The 14367-nt window shown below is 32.9% G+C and overlaps 1 protein-coding gene across 2 annotated transcripts; it reads right to left on the bottom strand.

The window, feature by feature from the left end:
* Positions 1-415: 415 nt before the first annotated feature.
* Positions 416-12138, bottom strand: LOC106074867 (arrestin domain-containing protein 17-like). Of its 2 annotated transcripts, none has more exons than XM_056035714.1 (9): positions 11336-12138; positions 9848-9939; positions 8937-9060; positions 8401-8526; positions 8010-8221; positions 7348-7530; positions 6227-6436; positions 5033-5171; positions 416-4502 (listed from the first exon to the last, which is right to left on the bottom strand). In XM_056035714.1, exons 3-9 carry the CDS (start codon positions 9049-9051, stop codon positions 4147-4149), a joined length of 1341 nt encoding a protein of 446 aa, XP_055891689.1. In that variant the 5' UTR covers positions 9052-9060; positions 9848-9939; positions 11336-12138; the 3' UTR covers positions 416-4146. The 2 variants fall into 2 exon arrangements, with proteins under 2 accessions (XP_055891689.1, XP_055891688.1); XM_056035713.1 differs by having other exon boundaries at positions 11340-12138.
* Positions 12139-14367: the final 2229 nt, after the last annotated feature.

Here is a 14367-nt window from a genome sequence, read left to right as displayed (position 1 = left end):
CTATTAAACTTGTTCGGCCTTTCGCCGGTGCTATTGGATTCTACATTATTACGTTGAGTGTTACCTCCATTTGGTTTATTTCCATTAAACACCTCGGAAGCGCCTAACACTCCTGAAAGTCTCAGACACACATCTGTTGTCTGATAAGAGTCATGCTAGACAGATTTCCAAAGTTTCTCCTGAAAGTCAGACACACATCTGTTGTCTGGTAAGAGTCTTGCTAGACAGATTTCCAAAGTTTCTCCTGAAAGTCTCAGACACACATCTGTTGTCTGATAAGAGTCTTGCTAGACAGATTTCCAAAGTTTTTATCCACACAAACTAAATCTGTAATCTAATTAAAAAGTTGTGACTTGTTCTAAAAAAAAAAGTGGAATAACAAATTGGACATGCATACAAAACAGCAGACACAGCCTTTAAGAAAAGCATTTTAATTTTGCACAAGTCAAAACTTGGTCAGCTGTTTGGAAACTACAGTAATGAGAAATATGTTTTAAAACAAAACCATTTTTTTGCTTTATTAATTATAAAGAAATCAACACACAAAAAAATGACCATGTTTGTTAATGACTTCTTGTTAAGTGCATTGCCTAAGGAGAACCAAAAATTAAAAAAAAATATGGTTGTAAAATTGTGGTAAAATAAAATACAAAAACTTTGTGTGTACAAAATAAATCTTGAAAATCAAAAATATATATAAATGCAAATCAATGATTGGACTTCATCAAATTAATACTACTATTACTCCATTGAGCATAGGTTAGACCTTTTTTTTTTTTTGAATATTGCACTTAATAAAAAAAAAAAGACTTAAATAACTTGAGTGACTGTGGCCTACAATAAAACGGATTGTTTGTCAAGTGTTTGGACTACAGCAGACAGAGAAAAAGAGAAGAGCATGTTCACATCACATTGCAGAGAGAAAACCTTTTCAACAGAGGACTAAACATACAATATTCTTTTCATTGATGAATTTTTAAATCCAGATCAACTAACAACATCACAATTATCCGTCATATAAAAACTGTCATCAATCTAACATCAGGAAACAGAAACATAACCTTATTTGAACACCCAGGCAAGTGAAGACATGAGACACATGGTGATGTATAGTCTACTCTTTCATTCTACACTTGGGGTGTAGTTAAGTGTTTCTGATCACAATTAGCTATTTAAAAACATTGGAGAGCATAAAAACATTTTTTTTTTCATTACAAGATAGCATTGCAATCATTGGACTACAACTCAATGCTGTTGCTAGACAAACAATAGACCAGAGCTCAATAGACTTATGTTGTTGCTAGACAAGCACTGGACTAGAGCTCACAGTAGGCCTATGTTGTTGCTAGACAAGCACTGGACTAGAGCTCACAGTAGGCCTATGCTGTAGAAAGAGCAGACTATAATATCTTTTTTTTTAAGCTCAAGTCTGTTACAAATAAAGTTGAATATATGTGAAGAACATTTTACACTTTACAATGTCAAATTTTTTTTTTTTCATGTATAAAATTTATAGGTATATATTATAAAAACAAGCAAAAAATGACTACAAAAGAAAATATTAGAGTCCATCAATCACAGCCAAATGAAAAAGTATGAAGTCATACACATAAAACAATAATATATTGATGATCAGGTAATATTTAAGTTTGATTCAGGAAGTTGAAGCACCGTTTAAAAACAAACTATATCAAATAATATATATTATATATATATATATATACAGTTGGTACAAAAGTACAAATGAAATAAATACATCAAATCTAAACATATTAATATGACATGACAAAATACTAAATGCTCTAATTCATACTGTGAAATGCCAAATTATTAAATATCGAAGAATTTAGATCTAATATGGCATAAATATATACTTAATGTTCAAGGTACTTGATAGGACTCTTAACCATGGCAAAAGACACAGAGGAATGGAGAGAGACATGTGGTGCCCCAATAAACCAGCAGGCTAAAGGACTGGTGAAGGTATGAACATGGATATGACATGATCAAATATTGAATGTACTGACACTGTACATGACATTATATACAAACCCGACAAAAAGACTTGAACTTAGCATACATTACAACTGTATTTAATGTTGGGTTTTTCTTGGCCCCCAAGTATAAAAATAAACAAAATACAATAAACAAGCACTTTTAATCACTATAAATGAATTCAAGCTGTTTAATAATATTGTGCTAATAACTCTAGAGACTTCATATTTTAAAAGATCACCTGCACTAGCAGTAAATTTTTTAGAGTGTGACTTACCTTCTTAACAGTTTTGTTTGAAAGTACTTTTTAACGTACAAGTCTGCTAATTAAATTGGACATAGATACAATTTCTTCCTGCAATATGAATGTTTTTAAATAAGACGCTGAGCTCAAAAATATGGAATTCCATAAAACAAAGTATCAAATGTATCACAGGTAAAAATATCAACTAAATCAAAGGAGAAGCTCTCCTGGCAATTCATAAAAGGATTTCACAGACAGAAATGTTAAGTACACAGGTACACATGTCTTTCAGCAGATCCCAACCAAAAAAATTGTAAAGTTTGTATGTAGTGACTCTATATACAACGAGATTAATATATGTATAAATGATTTACATTTAACACAATTAGTTTTTTAAGCATCAATGAATGATTCCTTGTGAATTGCTATACATGTAAACAAAGCAAGAGGAACTTGGTTGACCCTCCACCTAGGAAACGAAAACTCTAAACTATGTTAGCTGTTGTCAATAAGGACAATAACAGACTATGAAATATATGATGAAACTTGGACCAATTAAGAATTGCACAACTGGTGATTCATGAGAATCAAAATAATTTCTTCCTTCTATTATTCATTGAGACAATGCATAGAAATCATGATGACCATAGTTACAAGATGAGAAGGTCAGAATTCATCTCAAACCTGATACTTTGCTGAAAGTAGATCCTGGGGACTAAAGGGCATCACACAATTGTGTAGTTAATGCTGAGTCTGCACAGGGTGATGAAGAAACAAAAAAGGCTCTAGGCACTGACTCTAGAATGCTGTATGAGATCATCTGTTATACAGGTGTGCAAATCCCAAAATTGTTTTGTGACCACCTCCATAGTAAAAACCAACTTCTATTGGAACTAAAAGTTGTTAATCTTTTTAGAAACATGGGAAAAACAAAGAAAAAATGGGAAAAGATCAACAAAGCAGATGATCAAGATAAAATAAAAAGAACTCTATGTTACACTAGAGACTTTGAAGACTATGTCTAAAAGTCAAATACCAAAACATAAAACATGTTTAACATGAAATTAATATCCAATGTAAAATGTACAGTTCTCCCCCTGTCCAAGAATAACTATAATATGACAATTAAACATTTGCCACACATGTAAAACTTCTGCATAATTTTAGCAACACTTTATGCTCATAAATGTAGGCATGGTGGCTGAGCGGTAAAGCACTTGGCTTTTGAACCGGGAATCCCGGGTTCAAATCTTGGTAAAGACTGGGATTTTAAATTTCGGGATCTTTGGGCGCCTCTGAGTCTATAATGGGTACCTGACATTAGTTGAGGAAAAGTAAAGGCGGTTGATCGTTATGCTGGCCACACAAACCCTCATTAACCATAGGCCACAGAAACAGATGACCTTTACATCATCTGCCCTATAGAGCGCAAGGTCTACTTTAACTATGCTCATAAATAGCCAACAAAAGTCTAAAACTTTGTCCCCTCAACCACTTAAAACCAATGTGATCTAAGACAGAATAAAGTCAATGGGTAAGTTTACAACAATCTTTACTTGGAACTCATTGCTAAGGAGTAAGAAGGTCAGAAGAAAAGATATAGGAAAAGAATGTTTAGTACAATGTATATTTGTAATACTTAATGTATTCAAGTAGCATGACCAGTGAGCAACGAGTACAAAAAATAATACTAAAGATTAGAAAAATTGTTACATTAATACCATATGACAAAGTTTTCAAATGTTGTTTTATAATATAAAATGGCATCATAAATACTGAAAAGTAAAGAGACATGAATTCTGTATAGCACTGGCCTTAAGAGTTTGTTGAGTTCTCCCCTTAGTTGTCAACAACTAACATATATACAAGTGTCATTTGAGGATCAGCACACATCTACTTGGTTGACTCTATGCTGAGACTCTGTAATGGAGGGAGTCATAGCTGGGGGGTGGTGGAAGAGATGAGACAGGCTGCTCAGTTATTGGCACAGAGGTGTATCCATCAGCTGTCAAAGGAGGAGGGTGAGGATAATTGTTAATAACCTGATGAGCAGCATCAACACCAGAGGAAGTGATGGCAAAGTGCTCACTGTTGTAGTAAGGGTAGCTAGGAAGGCGTCGCAACCTGCTGCGTCGAGATGATGTTGCTTCAGTAGCTGAGGCGTCCTGACCAGTTTGGCTAGCATTCTCTTCAACATTATTTTCAGCTTCTCTCTCTTGGGATTCCATTCTGCCAAATACACACTCTTCATAGGATGGTGGCACTATAGAGAAATAAGTTATAAAGCGAAATGATCGCTACATCATTTTTTGATGATACTATTTTATAACCTTTAGTTTTTCACAGGCAGCAATTTAAAAGTTACACATTATTAAATCAATGGTTGAATGCAAGGCACAACTTCAAAATTTGTCATAAAATAGTTAATTAGGAGCCTAATTTGTTTTAGGCACTGAAGACTGTACCTATCTATTAAATATTAATAATAGTATTATACATAATTCCTCTACTGAAAAGGCCAAAGAGTATCCTGAATATGACTCTGTTAGAAATGTTTCATATTATAACTAAATAAATAAGTGTTTTGTTTTTGTAATATGAGACAATAACTAAACAATACTAAAAGAAAGTGATTTGTACAAAGCAAAAATAGTTTGCCAGGCTAGATTTTTAAAAAAGCTTAACTTCATAATATGAATATTCCAATAAAACTAATTAACTTATAAACAATGCATACAGACCGGATAAAAATGTGTTCTATATCCTAAGCTAGAACGAGAAGCAACTACTTACATTCGAAATTCTGTCTGAATGGTGGGGAAGTAAGTTCATCTTCTGCATCTGGCACTTGGGAATTGGCTCTAAGAGGAATGGTGCCAATAAAAATGTTGCCTTTGAGAATAACCACTTTCCAGCCCACTGGGACTTCAACCTGATTTGAATAATAAAAATAGGTAAAAGGCCAGTTTTATTTTAAATTGGCTTCTCTTTAGTCAGAAATATTAAATACTTATTAAAAGTGCAAATATTTAAAGTCATTTCTTTAGAATTCAAAATGTAAAATTATAGCTATTTACTAAATTTACTAATTTTACTTAGCAAAATCAGCAGCACTTTTCAAAGTTCTCTGACACAAACTACAGGGCATCCTCTGCATGTAGTTTTTTAGTTTTTAATTTCTCCAAGATGATTATGTTACTGTTTTTTTTTTTTAAAGTTATCTTGATTCATCTCTTTCTTACCTTTCAATAAGCATGAACCATGTATTATATACAGTAGGTCATATTTTATATGACTTTGTTCTGATTGTTATTGAATTAAAATTTATTTTTTCTGATTTACTTTTGATGAAACAGTCAAGTGATAATCTATTATCTATATCAGGGGTTCTCAACCTGTGGGTCGCAACCCCCTTGGGGGTCGATTGACGATTTGCCAGAGGGTCGCCAAAGACCATCGAAAAAAATTTATTGTTTCTGTCTATTCTTCTACTGCTGTGTGTGTTTGCCGGGGATTGTAAAAAGGGGTCTCTGAGCATAAAAGGTTGAGAACCGCTGATCTATATGTTTTATTTTCAGGAGTTTACAGCTGTAAAATAAACATTCTTTACTGATAAAGCTTTGCTGCAAGTTAAAAATGTTTTATAACAGAAACTTCTATATAAATGATTTCTCACACATAACAGCTTGCAAAATTTGACTATTTAAAGCAGATACTCCTGAGCCAGTGAGCAGTCTAATTTGTGATGGCTGCAAAATTTGACTATTTAAAGCAGATACTCCTGAGCCAGCGAGCAGTCTAATTTGTGATTGTTACAATTATATTATATAACCCTTTTTATTTTAAAAAATATATGTTTGTTTGCTAAATCTTTTAGCATACTTTACTGTATCAAATGTATTTCCATTCAGTTTTCAGTATTTAATGCATGATTTTACAATTACATTTTGATTTAAAAGTTCTGGTTCAAAGTCATGTCTAACTTACTTGTATTTCATACATGATGTCAATAATATTACAACCTTCAAGTAATGATGGGGCTACTGCTGGTATAGTGCAATAATTGACATAACGACAAGCCTTTCCAGCTCTGATTTCATCATCTGTCTCAAAAAGCACCCAATTGTTGACTTTGTCATGATATTTAGGATTCCCAGAGGAAAATAAGCTGTCACTGTAGCCAGTATAGCGCACAGTCTAAAAAAAAAATTTTTTTAATTATTTTAATACAATTTTTTTACTGTTCAAAAAGAAGAAAAAAATGTTGCAATATATTTAGACAACAAAGTTTAATACTTGAAAAAAAAAAAAGAAAAATTAAAAAAAAATAATAATCTTCAAAACAATAGAAATATTATATGTACTCTTCAATGACATTGATATATGGCTGAACCTAGGACAAATGAAAAATTCTTCCAATCCATTTATACTAACACTAACTTTGACATGCTGTAAAATGATCTAGCTCACTTTTTGTGTCAACAATGAATGCATGAATATGAGGTTAGGGCTAGAGATAACTATTGTATGTTGGACCAACAATGTACCATGAAATCAGATCAAGGCGATCACTGTGTTGTCAAGATAGTGTCAGTCCATAGGGAAAGACCCAAACATGTCTATTATTTATACTGGTACTATTTTTATCCGCAGAAAAATAGACTTTTAAGCACTTGTTGAGGAAAGTAAACCTTTTAGCGATAGAAGATTGCAGATGGTAAAAAACAACTGAAAGTTCGTAATAAAGTATCTATTTCAAATATAACTTATTTTACAATTTGATTGATCTGACAGAATGTATATATATTTACTTCCTACAGAGTGGTTTAGTCATGCAACAAAGTAAATGAGCCCAGGTTGAAATCAATAGTATTTTAGAAATCCAATTGACTCAGTTTGGCTTTGTACTATTCATATTTATTTTTCATGGTATAACCAAAATTGAAATACTAATGGTGAACAGAGCAAGGAATGATGATAGTTCAAAACATTGATTTTAATATAATTTCAGTGAGAGAAAAAAAAAGGTGGCACTCAGGTTTCCGTAGTTTAAATGACATTGACCAGATGCTTGAATGTAACAGAACCAACAAACTAAGTTTCCTTACCTGAAACAATGACAAGACCACACCACAAATGGAGGATGTGGCCTTGTTATTAACTAAGATGTCATAGTGTAATGGCTCGCCAGGAACAAAGCCACTCTTCTCCAGCCAAAGATGTGTATAAACACACCCTGAATCACAGCAGCAACCTTCATAAGTCTGCTCCTTCTCTAAATACTGTGGTAGCTGCAAAATAGAAGGTTATTTTTTTCTTTTTTAGTTTTCTATCTATTTGTAAAAACTTGACATCTTTTATTTTTCTTTTACAACTTGTTCCTTTAGACTAAAACCAAACAAAAAAAAAAAAAAAGTTGTTATCAATATTTGTTTGTTGTCTAATTAATATATTTGCACAAAACCTGATTCCAATATGCTTAACTTGTTTCTGCGACAGGAAAGATCAAAAGAAAATTGCAGTTTGGTTGCTTTAAGTATCAGTAACAGGAGGAGGAGAGATGCCTATTTGACAATAAGAAACTTTTATAACAGTGCTTGTAAGCCCACAGGTTACAACTCTATAAAGAAGTCTGAACTATTAATGTAACTCTATTGTAGAGATAGGTTTCAAGTTTGTAACCAAAAACAAAAGGTTTAGTGTAAATCACAAGGAATAAATGTATTTAAGAATCAATTTCTCTAATGGTCAAAAATGAATGGTCACTTACAGATGCACCCTGCACTGTAGACAGATCCAAATGTCTGATAACTGTCAAGTCCTGCTCCATCTGCAGAACACCCTTCCAGCCTCTGTCTAATGTGACAGTACACATGTAGCGGACATAGCCTCTGCGGCCTTCAAAAGATGAAGGGACATCTGCTGGCAACTCAAAGTCAAATGGAAACACATGCATACCTTCAGGAATGTTGTCAGTTTGACCTCACAAAATAAGAAAAAAAAAATAACATGACATTTATTAAGAATTAAACACTTTTTATTTGATTCTCTAACAATTATAGTTGTTATATGAGAATGTGAGATTTATTTGGTGCAGTTCTGTAAACGCACACTTGCACTTACATTAATTTAAAATCCTTCTAGTTCCTTTCAATACTTACTTCTGCTTTTGTAGAGCTGATATTCACTGTCCATGTAAATCTCTTGAGCTTGATAATGTTTGGATGATTCGCCATTAGGCACATCCCATTTTGATCTGGCTATCCCAGTAAACTTGATATCAATAGCTACAAAATAAAATACCCTTTTATGAAAACATTGGCTTCACAATGAAACTAAATTGTTTATTAACATGAATGTTAAAATACATATAAGTAATGTTATTTATAATGAATTCAAGTACTACACAATTTAATCTGCAAGGTGATTGGGGATGAGGAGGTTTGTATTGACTTTCCTTTCTCATACAAAAGTTTTGTAATATTCCTCCTGTTGTACATAAACGTTTGGTCGCCCTGCTTTTGAACAGATTGTGATGAATTTTAAACTACTTAAGCCCACATCATTAGCTAATAAACAAAATAGCTCCTAGATAGATTACTTGATGCTTAAATAGTTAGATCTGCTTTAGAAAGTGATGGAAACTGTCTCTTTTAAGTTAGAGAATTTATTAGATAACTGATAGAGACAAACTCACAATTTATCCATGTCTTTTTGGCAAGCTTAATCACTACACTCCCACTCACAGACTGGCCAGCAATATAAATAGCATTTGCTCTGCTAAAGTTGAGTTCAAACAATTCTATTCGCATCTTCTTGACCTGGAATAAGACAATTGTAAGTAATTCTTAAAGGGCTTTGAAACATCTCTTACTTTCCTTATCTATATGTAAGTTTGTAACATATTTAATTAAACTTATTTCGAGATAAAAATAAGAAAAAAAAAAGTAAAGTTTCCCTTTCAGACCTTCCGATCTATGGGACAGGTGATGTTAAGGTCATCAGTTTCTATGGCCAATGGTTAAGGAGAAGGGTGTCATGTTACTAGTACAATGACTAACTGCCTTTACTTTCCCCAACTAAAGTCAGGTACTCAGAGTTGGGTGAGCAAAAGCCAAGCGCTTAGCCACTCAGCCACCACAACCTTAGCTAGAACTAAGTCATGCTAAAATTAAGCACCTAATAGCCTATGAGCTATTCCAACATAACAAAGTATCAGCAAGTTAAAGCTTATCAGCCAAATATAGATGACTATATTTAGTTTTTTTATAAATGTAGCATATTTAATAAAACTTATTTTTAGCTACAACTAAGCCATGCTCAAATTAAGTACCTAATAGCCTATGAACTATTTCAACATAATAAAGAATCAGCAAGTTAAAGCTTATCAGCTAAATATAAGTGACTATTAGCTAATATTTAGTTGTTCATAAATTTAGACCTTTTATTCATTAAATTTTACTATTGTTTCAGTTTTAAAAGTAAATTGACAAGTAGACATAAATTTTATAGTTTATCTGGTAAAAATATAATACTTTTTATGCATGAGAGTGAGTCAAAAGTATCATAACAAAGCAAAGATTTTTTTTATCGAACAAATTTACTTACAAAATTTTTAACCTGCACTATTTGCAGAATTTCTTAATACTGCAGAATGTATTACGTAACCAGCTTTCAGCTCTCCTATGCTTGAAAGAAGACTGTTAATGAAAATAAACTATTTAAATGTCTTGTTAAATTTCAATATGGGACTTGCGAAAATAGTAAAATAATAATTTTAAAAATATATAAAAATATGCATACAAATTATAAAATAGTTGACAATCTGTTCACATAGTAGGAGAGCACTCATTAATTAAATAGCATTGATTGATTCAAAGTGGTAATATTTATTTTTCTTAAACTTAACATCATTCAATATATTTTATTAAATAACTGATGAGTAGAATGTCAATCTTAATAAACAGGGTGAAATGACATAAAAACATTCTTCTAAAGGCACAACAACTCTCCTACCATTGATTCGAAACTGTTTTTGTGTTGGATCAATGCTACCATTTTCAGTTTTACAATAAATAATAATTTGTGTTATATAAAAAGAGCATCATTCTTCTTTAATTCTGATAAAAAACAAAAAAGTTATTGAAGTTTAATGATAACAGGATAGTGCACTAAGAATGGGCAAAATGATTAATTCAATTGAAGTGAAGAAAAAAAGATAATTACAGAGAGAAAGAATTAAATTGCATAGTATACATGTGACAAAATATCAGTGTTTTATTTTAATAAGGTGGCTGCATTCCTTACAATGGTGTCTTCATTTTCTTCCAACATGTTTTTTTCAACTGAGATATTTTGGATCTAAAATACTGTACAACATGTATAATTGGTTACTAATATGAGTAAATTAAGAAACTCATTGCTACTTCACTGCAGTATTTCAAAATTCACTATAAATTTAGAAGATGCATACAATTTATTAAACATAATATGTGTGCATTCTTATGCATCAGTGCCACATAGCTGCCATTTAAAGGCTATATAGATATAGCCTGCTCTGCTAAAGGGCTTAGCCATTTGATCTTAAAGTGTCAGTGAATTCCCTTTGGAGCTTAATATATAGCCTTATAACCAAAACTACACTCCATTTTCTCAGGAGGCAAAATAAGGATGTTTCATGTCAGTGCACTTTGAACTCAGGTAAAGCTCTATAAATCATTTATGAAACTAAATGTGTTCCCAAGGAGATTTTTTTAATGGAGTGTTGCAATACCTCAGTCAGTAGTATCTTGGTCATAACAATCAAAATAAAAACGTAAAAAAATACAGTGAGGAGTTCTATGTGGGAGACATATCAGGGATGTTCAATATGGTTGTTTTAGTCTACCAAATTTACATTTAGACTATATATATATATACTATATTAGTATATATATATATATATATATATATATATATATATATATATATATATATATATATTATATTATTCTTAATATTAAATCCACAATCCCCTACATAGAGTCTAGTAGCAGTCTAAAGTAGATTTGATAGATAGAGACTAGACTGTCTCTAGATTTACGACTATGACACTACCTACAGTTATAATTCAAGCATCCAGACAATGTAAACATGGTTGCATAAACTTGATGAAGATGATCATTGCCATATTAATGCTATAGCATAGTGCCTATAGATTGTTATTGATCATGGTCAAACTAAGCTGGAAGCCAAGCCAGTGGTATCTGTGAAGGCAGATCTAGATCTAGATTAGATTTCTAGTACATTCAACTCTGACTGGCATTGAACACTAAGCCTCAACAGTTTTTCATGAGCTCAGAACTGTCAGAAGTGTCAGTCACTAGTCACTGTAGACTGTCAGTGTCACTGTTTTCACTGTACACTACAGTGTAGTCATGTAGTGTGAGTACTATCTTACTATGACTATGAGTTTATGAGAGAGTCAGTATGAGTGTATAGGCAGGCTAGTATAGCAGTGAGTCAGAGTCTCTCACTCTCACAGCAATGTGAGTGTGGTGAGTCAGTAAACTATAATGTCAGTGTAAATGTAATGTCCATGAATGTCTAATCAGTAAATGATAAATCACTAATCGTCTAATGACTGAAACTGAATCACTGATGAGTGAGTCTGGTCAGTCTAGTCTGGTGATGGTCAGTCTCAAATCACACTACACATTACACAACACAGGTCTGCTAGAGCTAGATTCTAGCGCTATATAATTTCACTTATACTAGACTCTAGATCTATTCTAGATCTCTAAATTCTCCAGTGACTCTAGATCTAGATATAAATATACTTAGAGCTATAAATCTAGATCTAGAAAACTTTATTCTCTTTATTTATTATTATTATACGCTAGAAATGTTATTTCTGCTACAACCGGAAGTAAATGTATGTTCAAGTTGATTTCTTCGCTAAAAAGAGCGAGAAAATATTACTGACCCATAAAACTCTTTAAATAATCATTATAATTACTTCCTAAGCCTATCCATGTGCTAATCTGGTCGTACATGTTAATTGAAGTCTAGATCAATCAAGTCTCTAATGATAATAGGGAAGAATGTGTGTCCTAGCATATATGCTATGACTTATAATCCCTGTCTTTCATATTATTTCATTGGCTTGTGTAAATGTGAATTCAAGTTGTGTTCAGTGTTTTATGTGTTATTGCTTGCTACTTTATTTCTGTCCCGAAGTGTTTGTAAGTTTAGGAATTATAACAGGGCTGCCGCGGGGACTGTGACCGCCTGCGTGCGAAAATTACAAACAACGCCGCCCCCCTTTCCCCAGAGAAAAATATTCCATTGAGACTGAGCAGGACACTGTTCCATACGTGCCCTTTCATTTAAATCCTTTTTTTTTTTTTTTAGACCATTCCGTTTTTTCCTTTCACATTTGCATCGTTGTTGTATCCCTCAAGTAGGTCTACAACTGTGAACCATGCACTAGGAACAATTTCGGATTTAAGTGCCTTCATACATCTGACATTTTTGGTTCTTTTGATAAACATTAAAAAAAAAACTTATCTCGTTCTGTCTACTCGCTTAAGCTCCTGTATTTGTGATGATGAATTTATAATTGATGAGCTGCGGCAAGTATATTACAATGAACATTGTACTGTAAATGATCAAGATCTATATACAATTTCTCGATAACTTTGACTGTTCAACAGTGTTACATGATCTGGACGTGGATATGTTAACTTGTTCATTATTATTGTACGTTAAACTGATATTCAAACAAAATCTACCTCACAGCAAAAAAGTATTTACTCTTTCATGTCTTAAGATCGTCTCACATTTGCACTATGTAGGCCCTCGCTAATTTCATCATCGTGCATAACCACCAATCAATCGCTTAACCTCTTCTCACTGCCTCCTAGCAAACACACACTCCATAACACCCCTTTCATGAACGTTGCGCCCTCCCCCCTCCACATGAGAGGAACTAGCGCCCCCCCCCCCCAGTGAAAATGTTTTTAAAATTAACTTTTTAATTACCGGTACTAGATCTATTTACAAGGCGGGCTATTCGACTCAAAATAAATATTACAAACAACCCGCGAAAATTCAAGGCCAGAAATGAATAGGCGCCAAATGGAAAAACCCGTGGGAATCCCTCGCACGCTGCTCTATTTTTTTTTGTCCTAGTTTCTAAAATAGTTTATTTTGTACGAATATCGTTTATATTTTCAAAGGATAATGGAATAAATAGAATTTATATAAAATATTTAAGAATTTGTTTTTATTTAACTATTTTTTTTTTTTGTAAAGTAACCTTGGAATAATGATTTGGTCACCCCCTAAAGTCGGCCGCCTGCGTGCAATGCACACGTTGCACAATAGGTAGCGGCATCCCTGGATTTTAGGCCTACTAATAGTATTTTGATCTAGTTTGATGTGAAGTCATTTAAATTGAATTTAAATTAAATTTAAATCTCACGGCTATGTTGCGACGTCTGTTCTAGCTAGTTTCTTTTTTTTATTTAGCGCTAATTTTAAACACATTTTAATTATGCTCTTTTCGTGGTAGATCTATTACTCAATTCATTTTTTTAGCGGCCCCCGAAAGGGGAAAAGACGCTATTAGTTTTGTGCGAAATGTCTGTCCGTCTGTCCATCCGTCCCGTTTAGATCTCGTAAACTAGAAAAGATATTGAAAATCCGACATCACAATATTTTAGACCAAACAAAGTTCTGATGCAACGGCTACTTTTTTTTTTCTGAAAGCGAAAAAATCTAATTTTTAAAATCAGTTATGCAAGCAGTTTTTTTAAAGAGAAAAAGCTAATTAGTATGCATTATAAGTTAGACCTAAATTAAAAAGAATAGTAATCTTGTAAACGTCATTTTCGTGAATAATTTTTTTTTTGAGCCTTCGAATAAGAGATTGATCCTATTCAAAACATTACATCTATTATAAGACTTCAGTTAGGCCAGGAGAGGTGCGGTAGCTGAGCGGTAAAGCGCTTGGCTTCCGAACCGGGGGCCCCGGGTTCGAATCCTGGTGAAGACTGGGATTTTCAACTTCGGAATCCTTAGGTGCCTCTGAGTCCACCCAGCTCCAATGGGTACCTGATATTAGTTGGGGAAAAGTAAAGGCGGTT

The sequence above is a fragment of the Biomphalaria glabrata genome, chromosome 7 (assembly GCF_947242115.1).
Source record: "Biomphalaria glabrata chromosome 7, xgBioGlab47.1, whole genome shotgun sequence".
NCBI lineage: Eukaryota > Metazoa > Mollusca > Gastropoda > Planorbidae > Biomphalaria > Biomphalaria glabrata.
This window is presented reverse-complemented; position numbering and strand designations above follow the sequence as displayed.

What these genes read in the sequence shown, in the direction of transcription:
- LOC106074867 (XM_056035714.1), bottom strand. Translation starts at nt 9,051, where the DNA reads ATGCGAATAGAATTGTTTGAACTCAACTTTAGCAGAGCAAATGCTATT. An exon ending in TGGTCTTGTCATTGTTTCAG is followed by an intron (nt 6,437 to 7,347) that starts GTAAGGAAACTT and finishes TTTTTTTTTTAG; the next exon opens with ACTGTGCGCTATACTGGCTA. An exon ending in ACATCATGTATGAAATACAA is followed by an intron (nt 5,172 to 6,226) that starts GTAAGTTAGACA and finishes TATTCAAATCAG; the next exon opens with GTTGAAGTCCCAGTGGGCTG.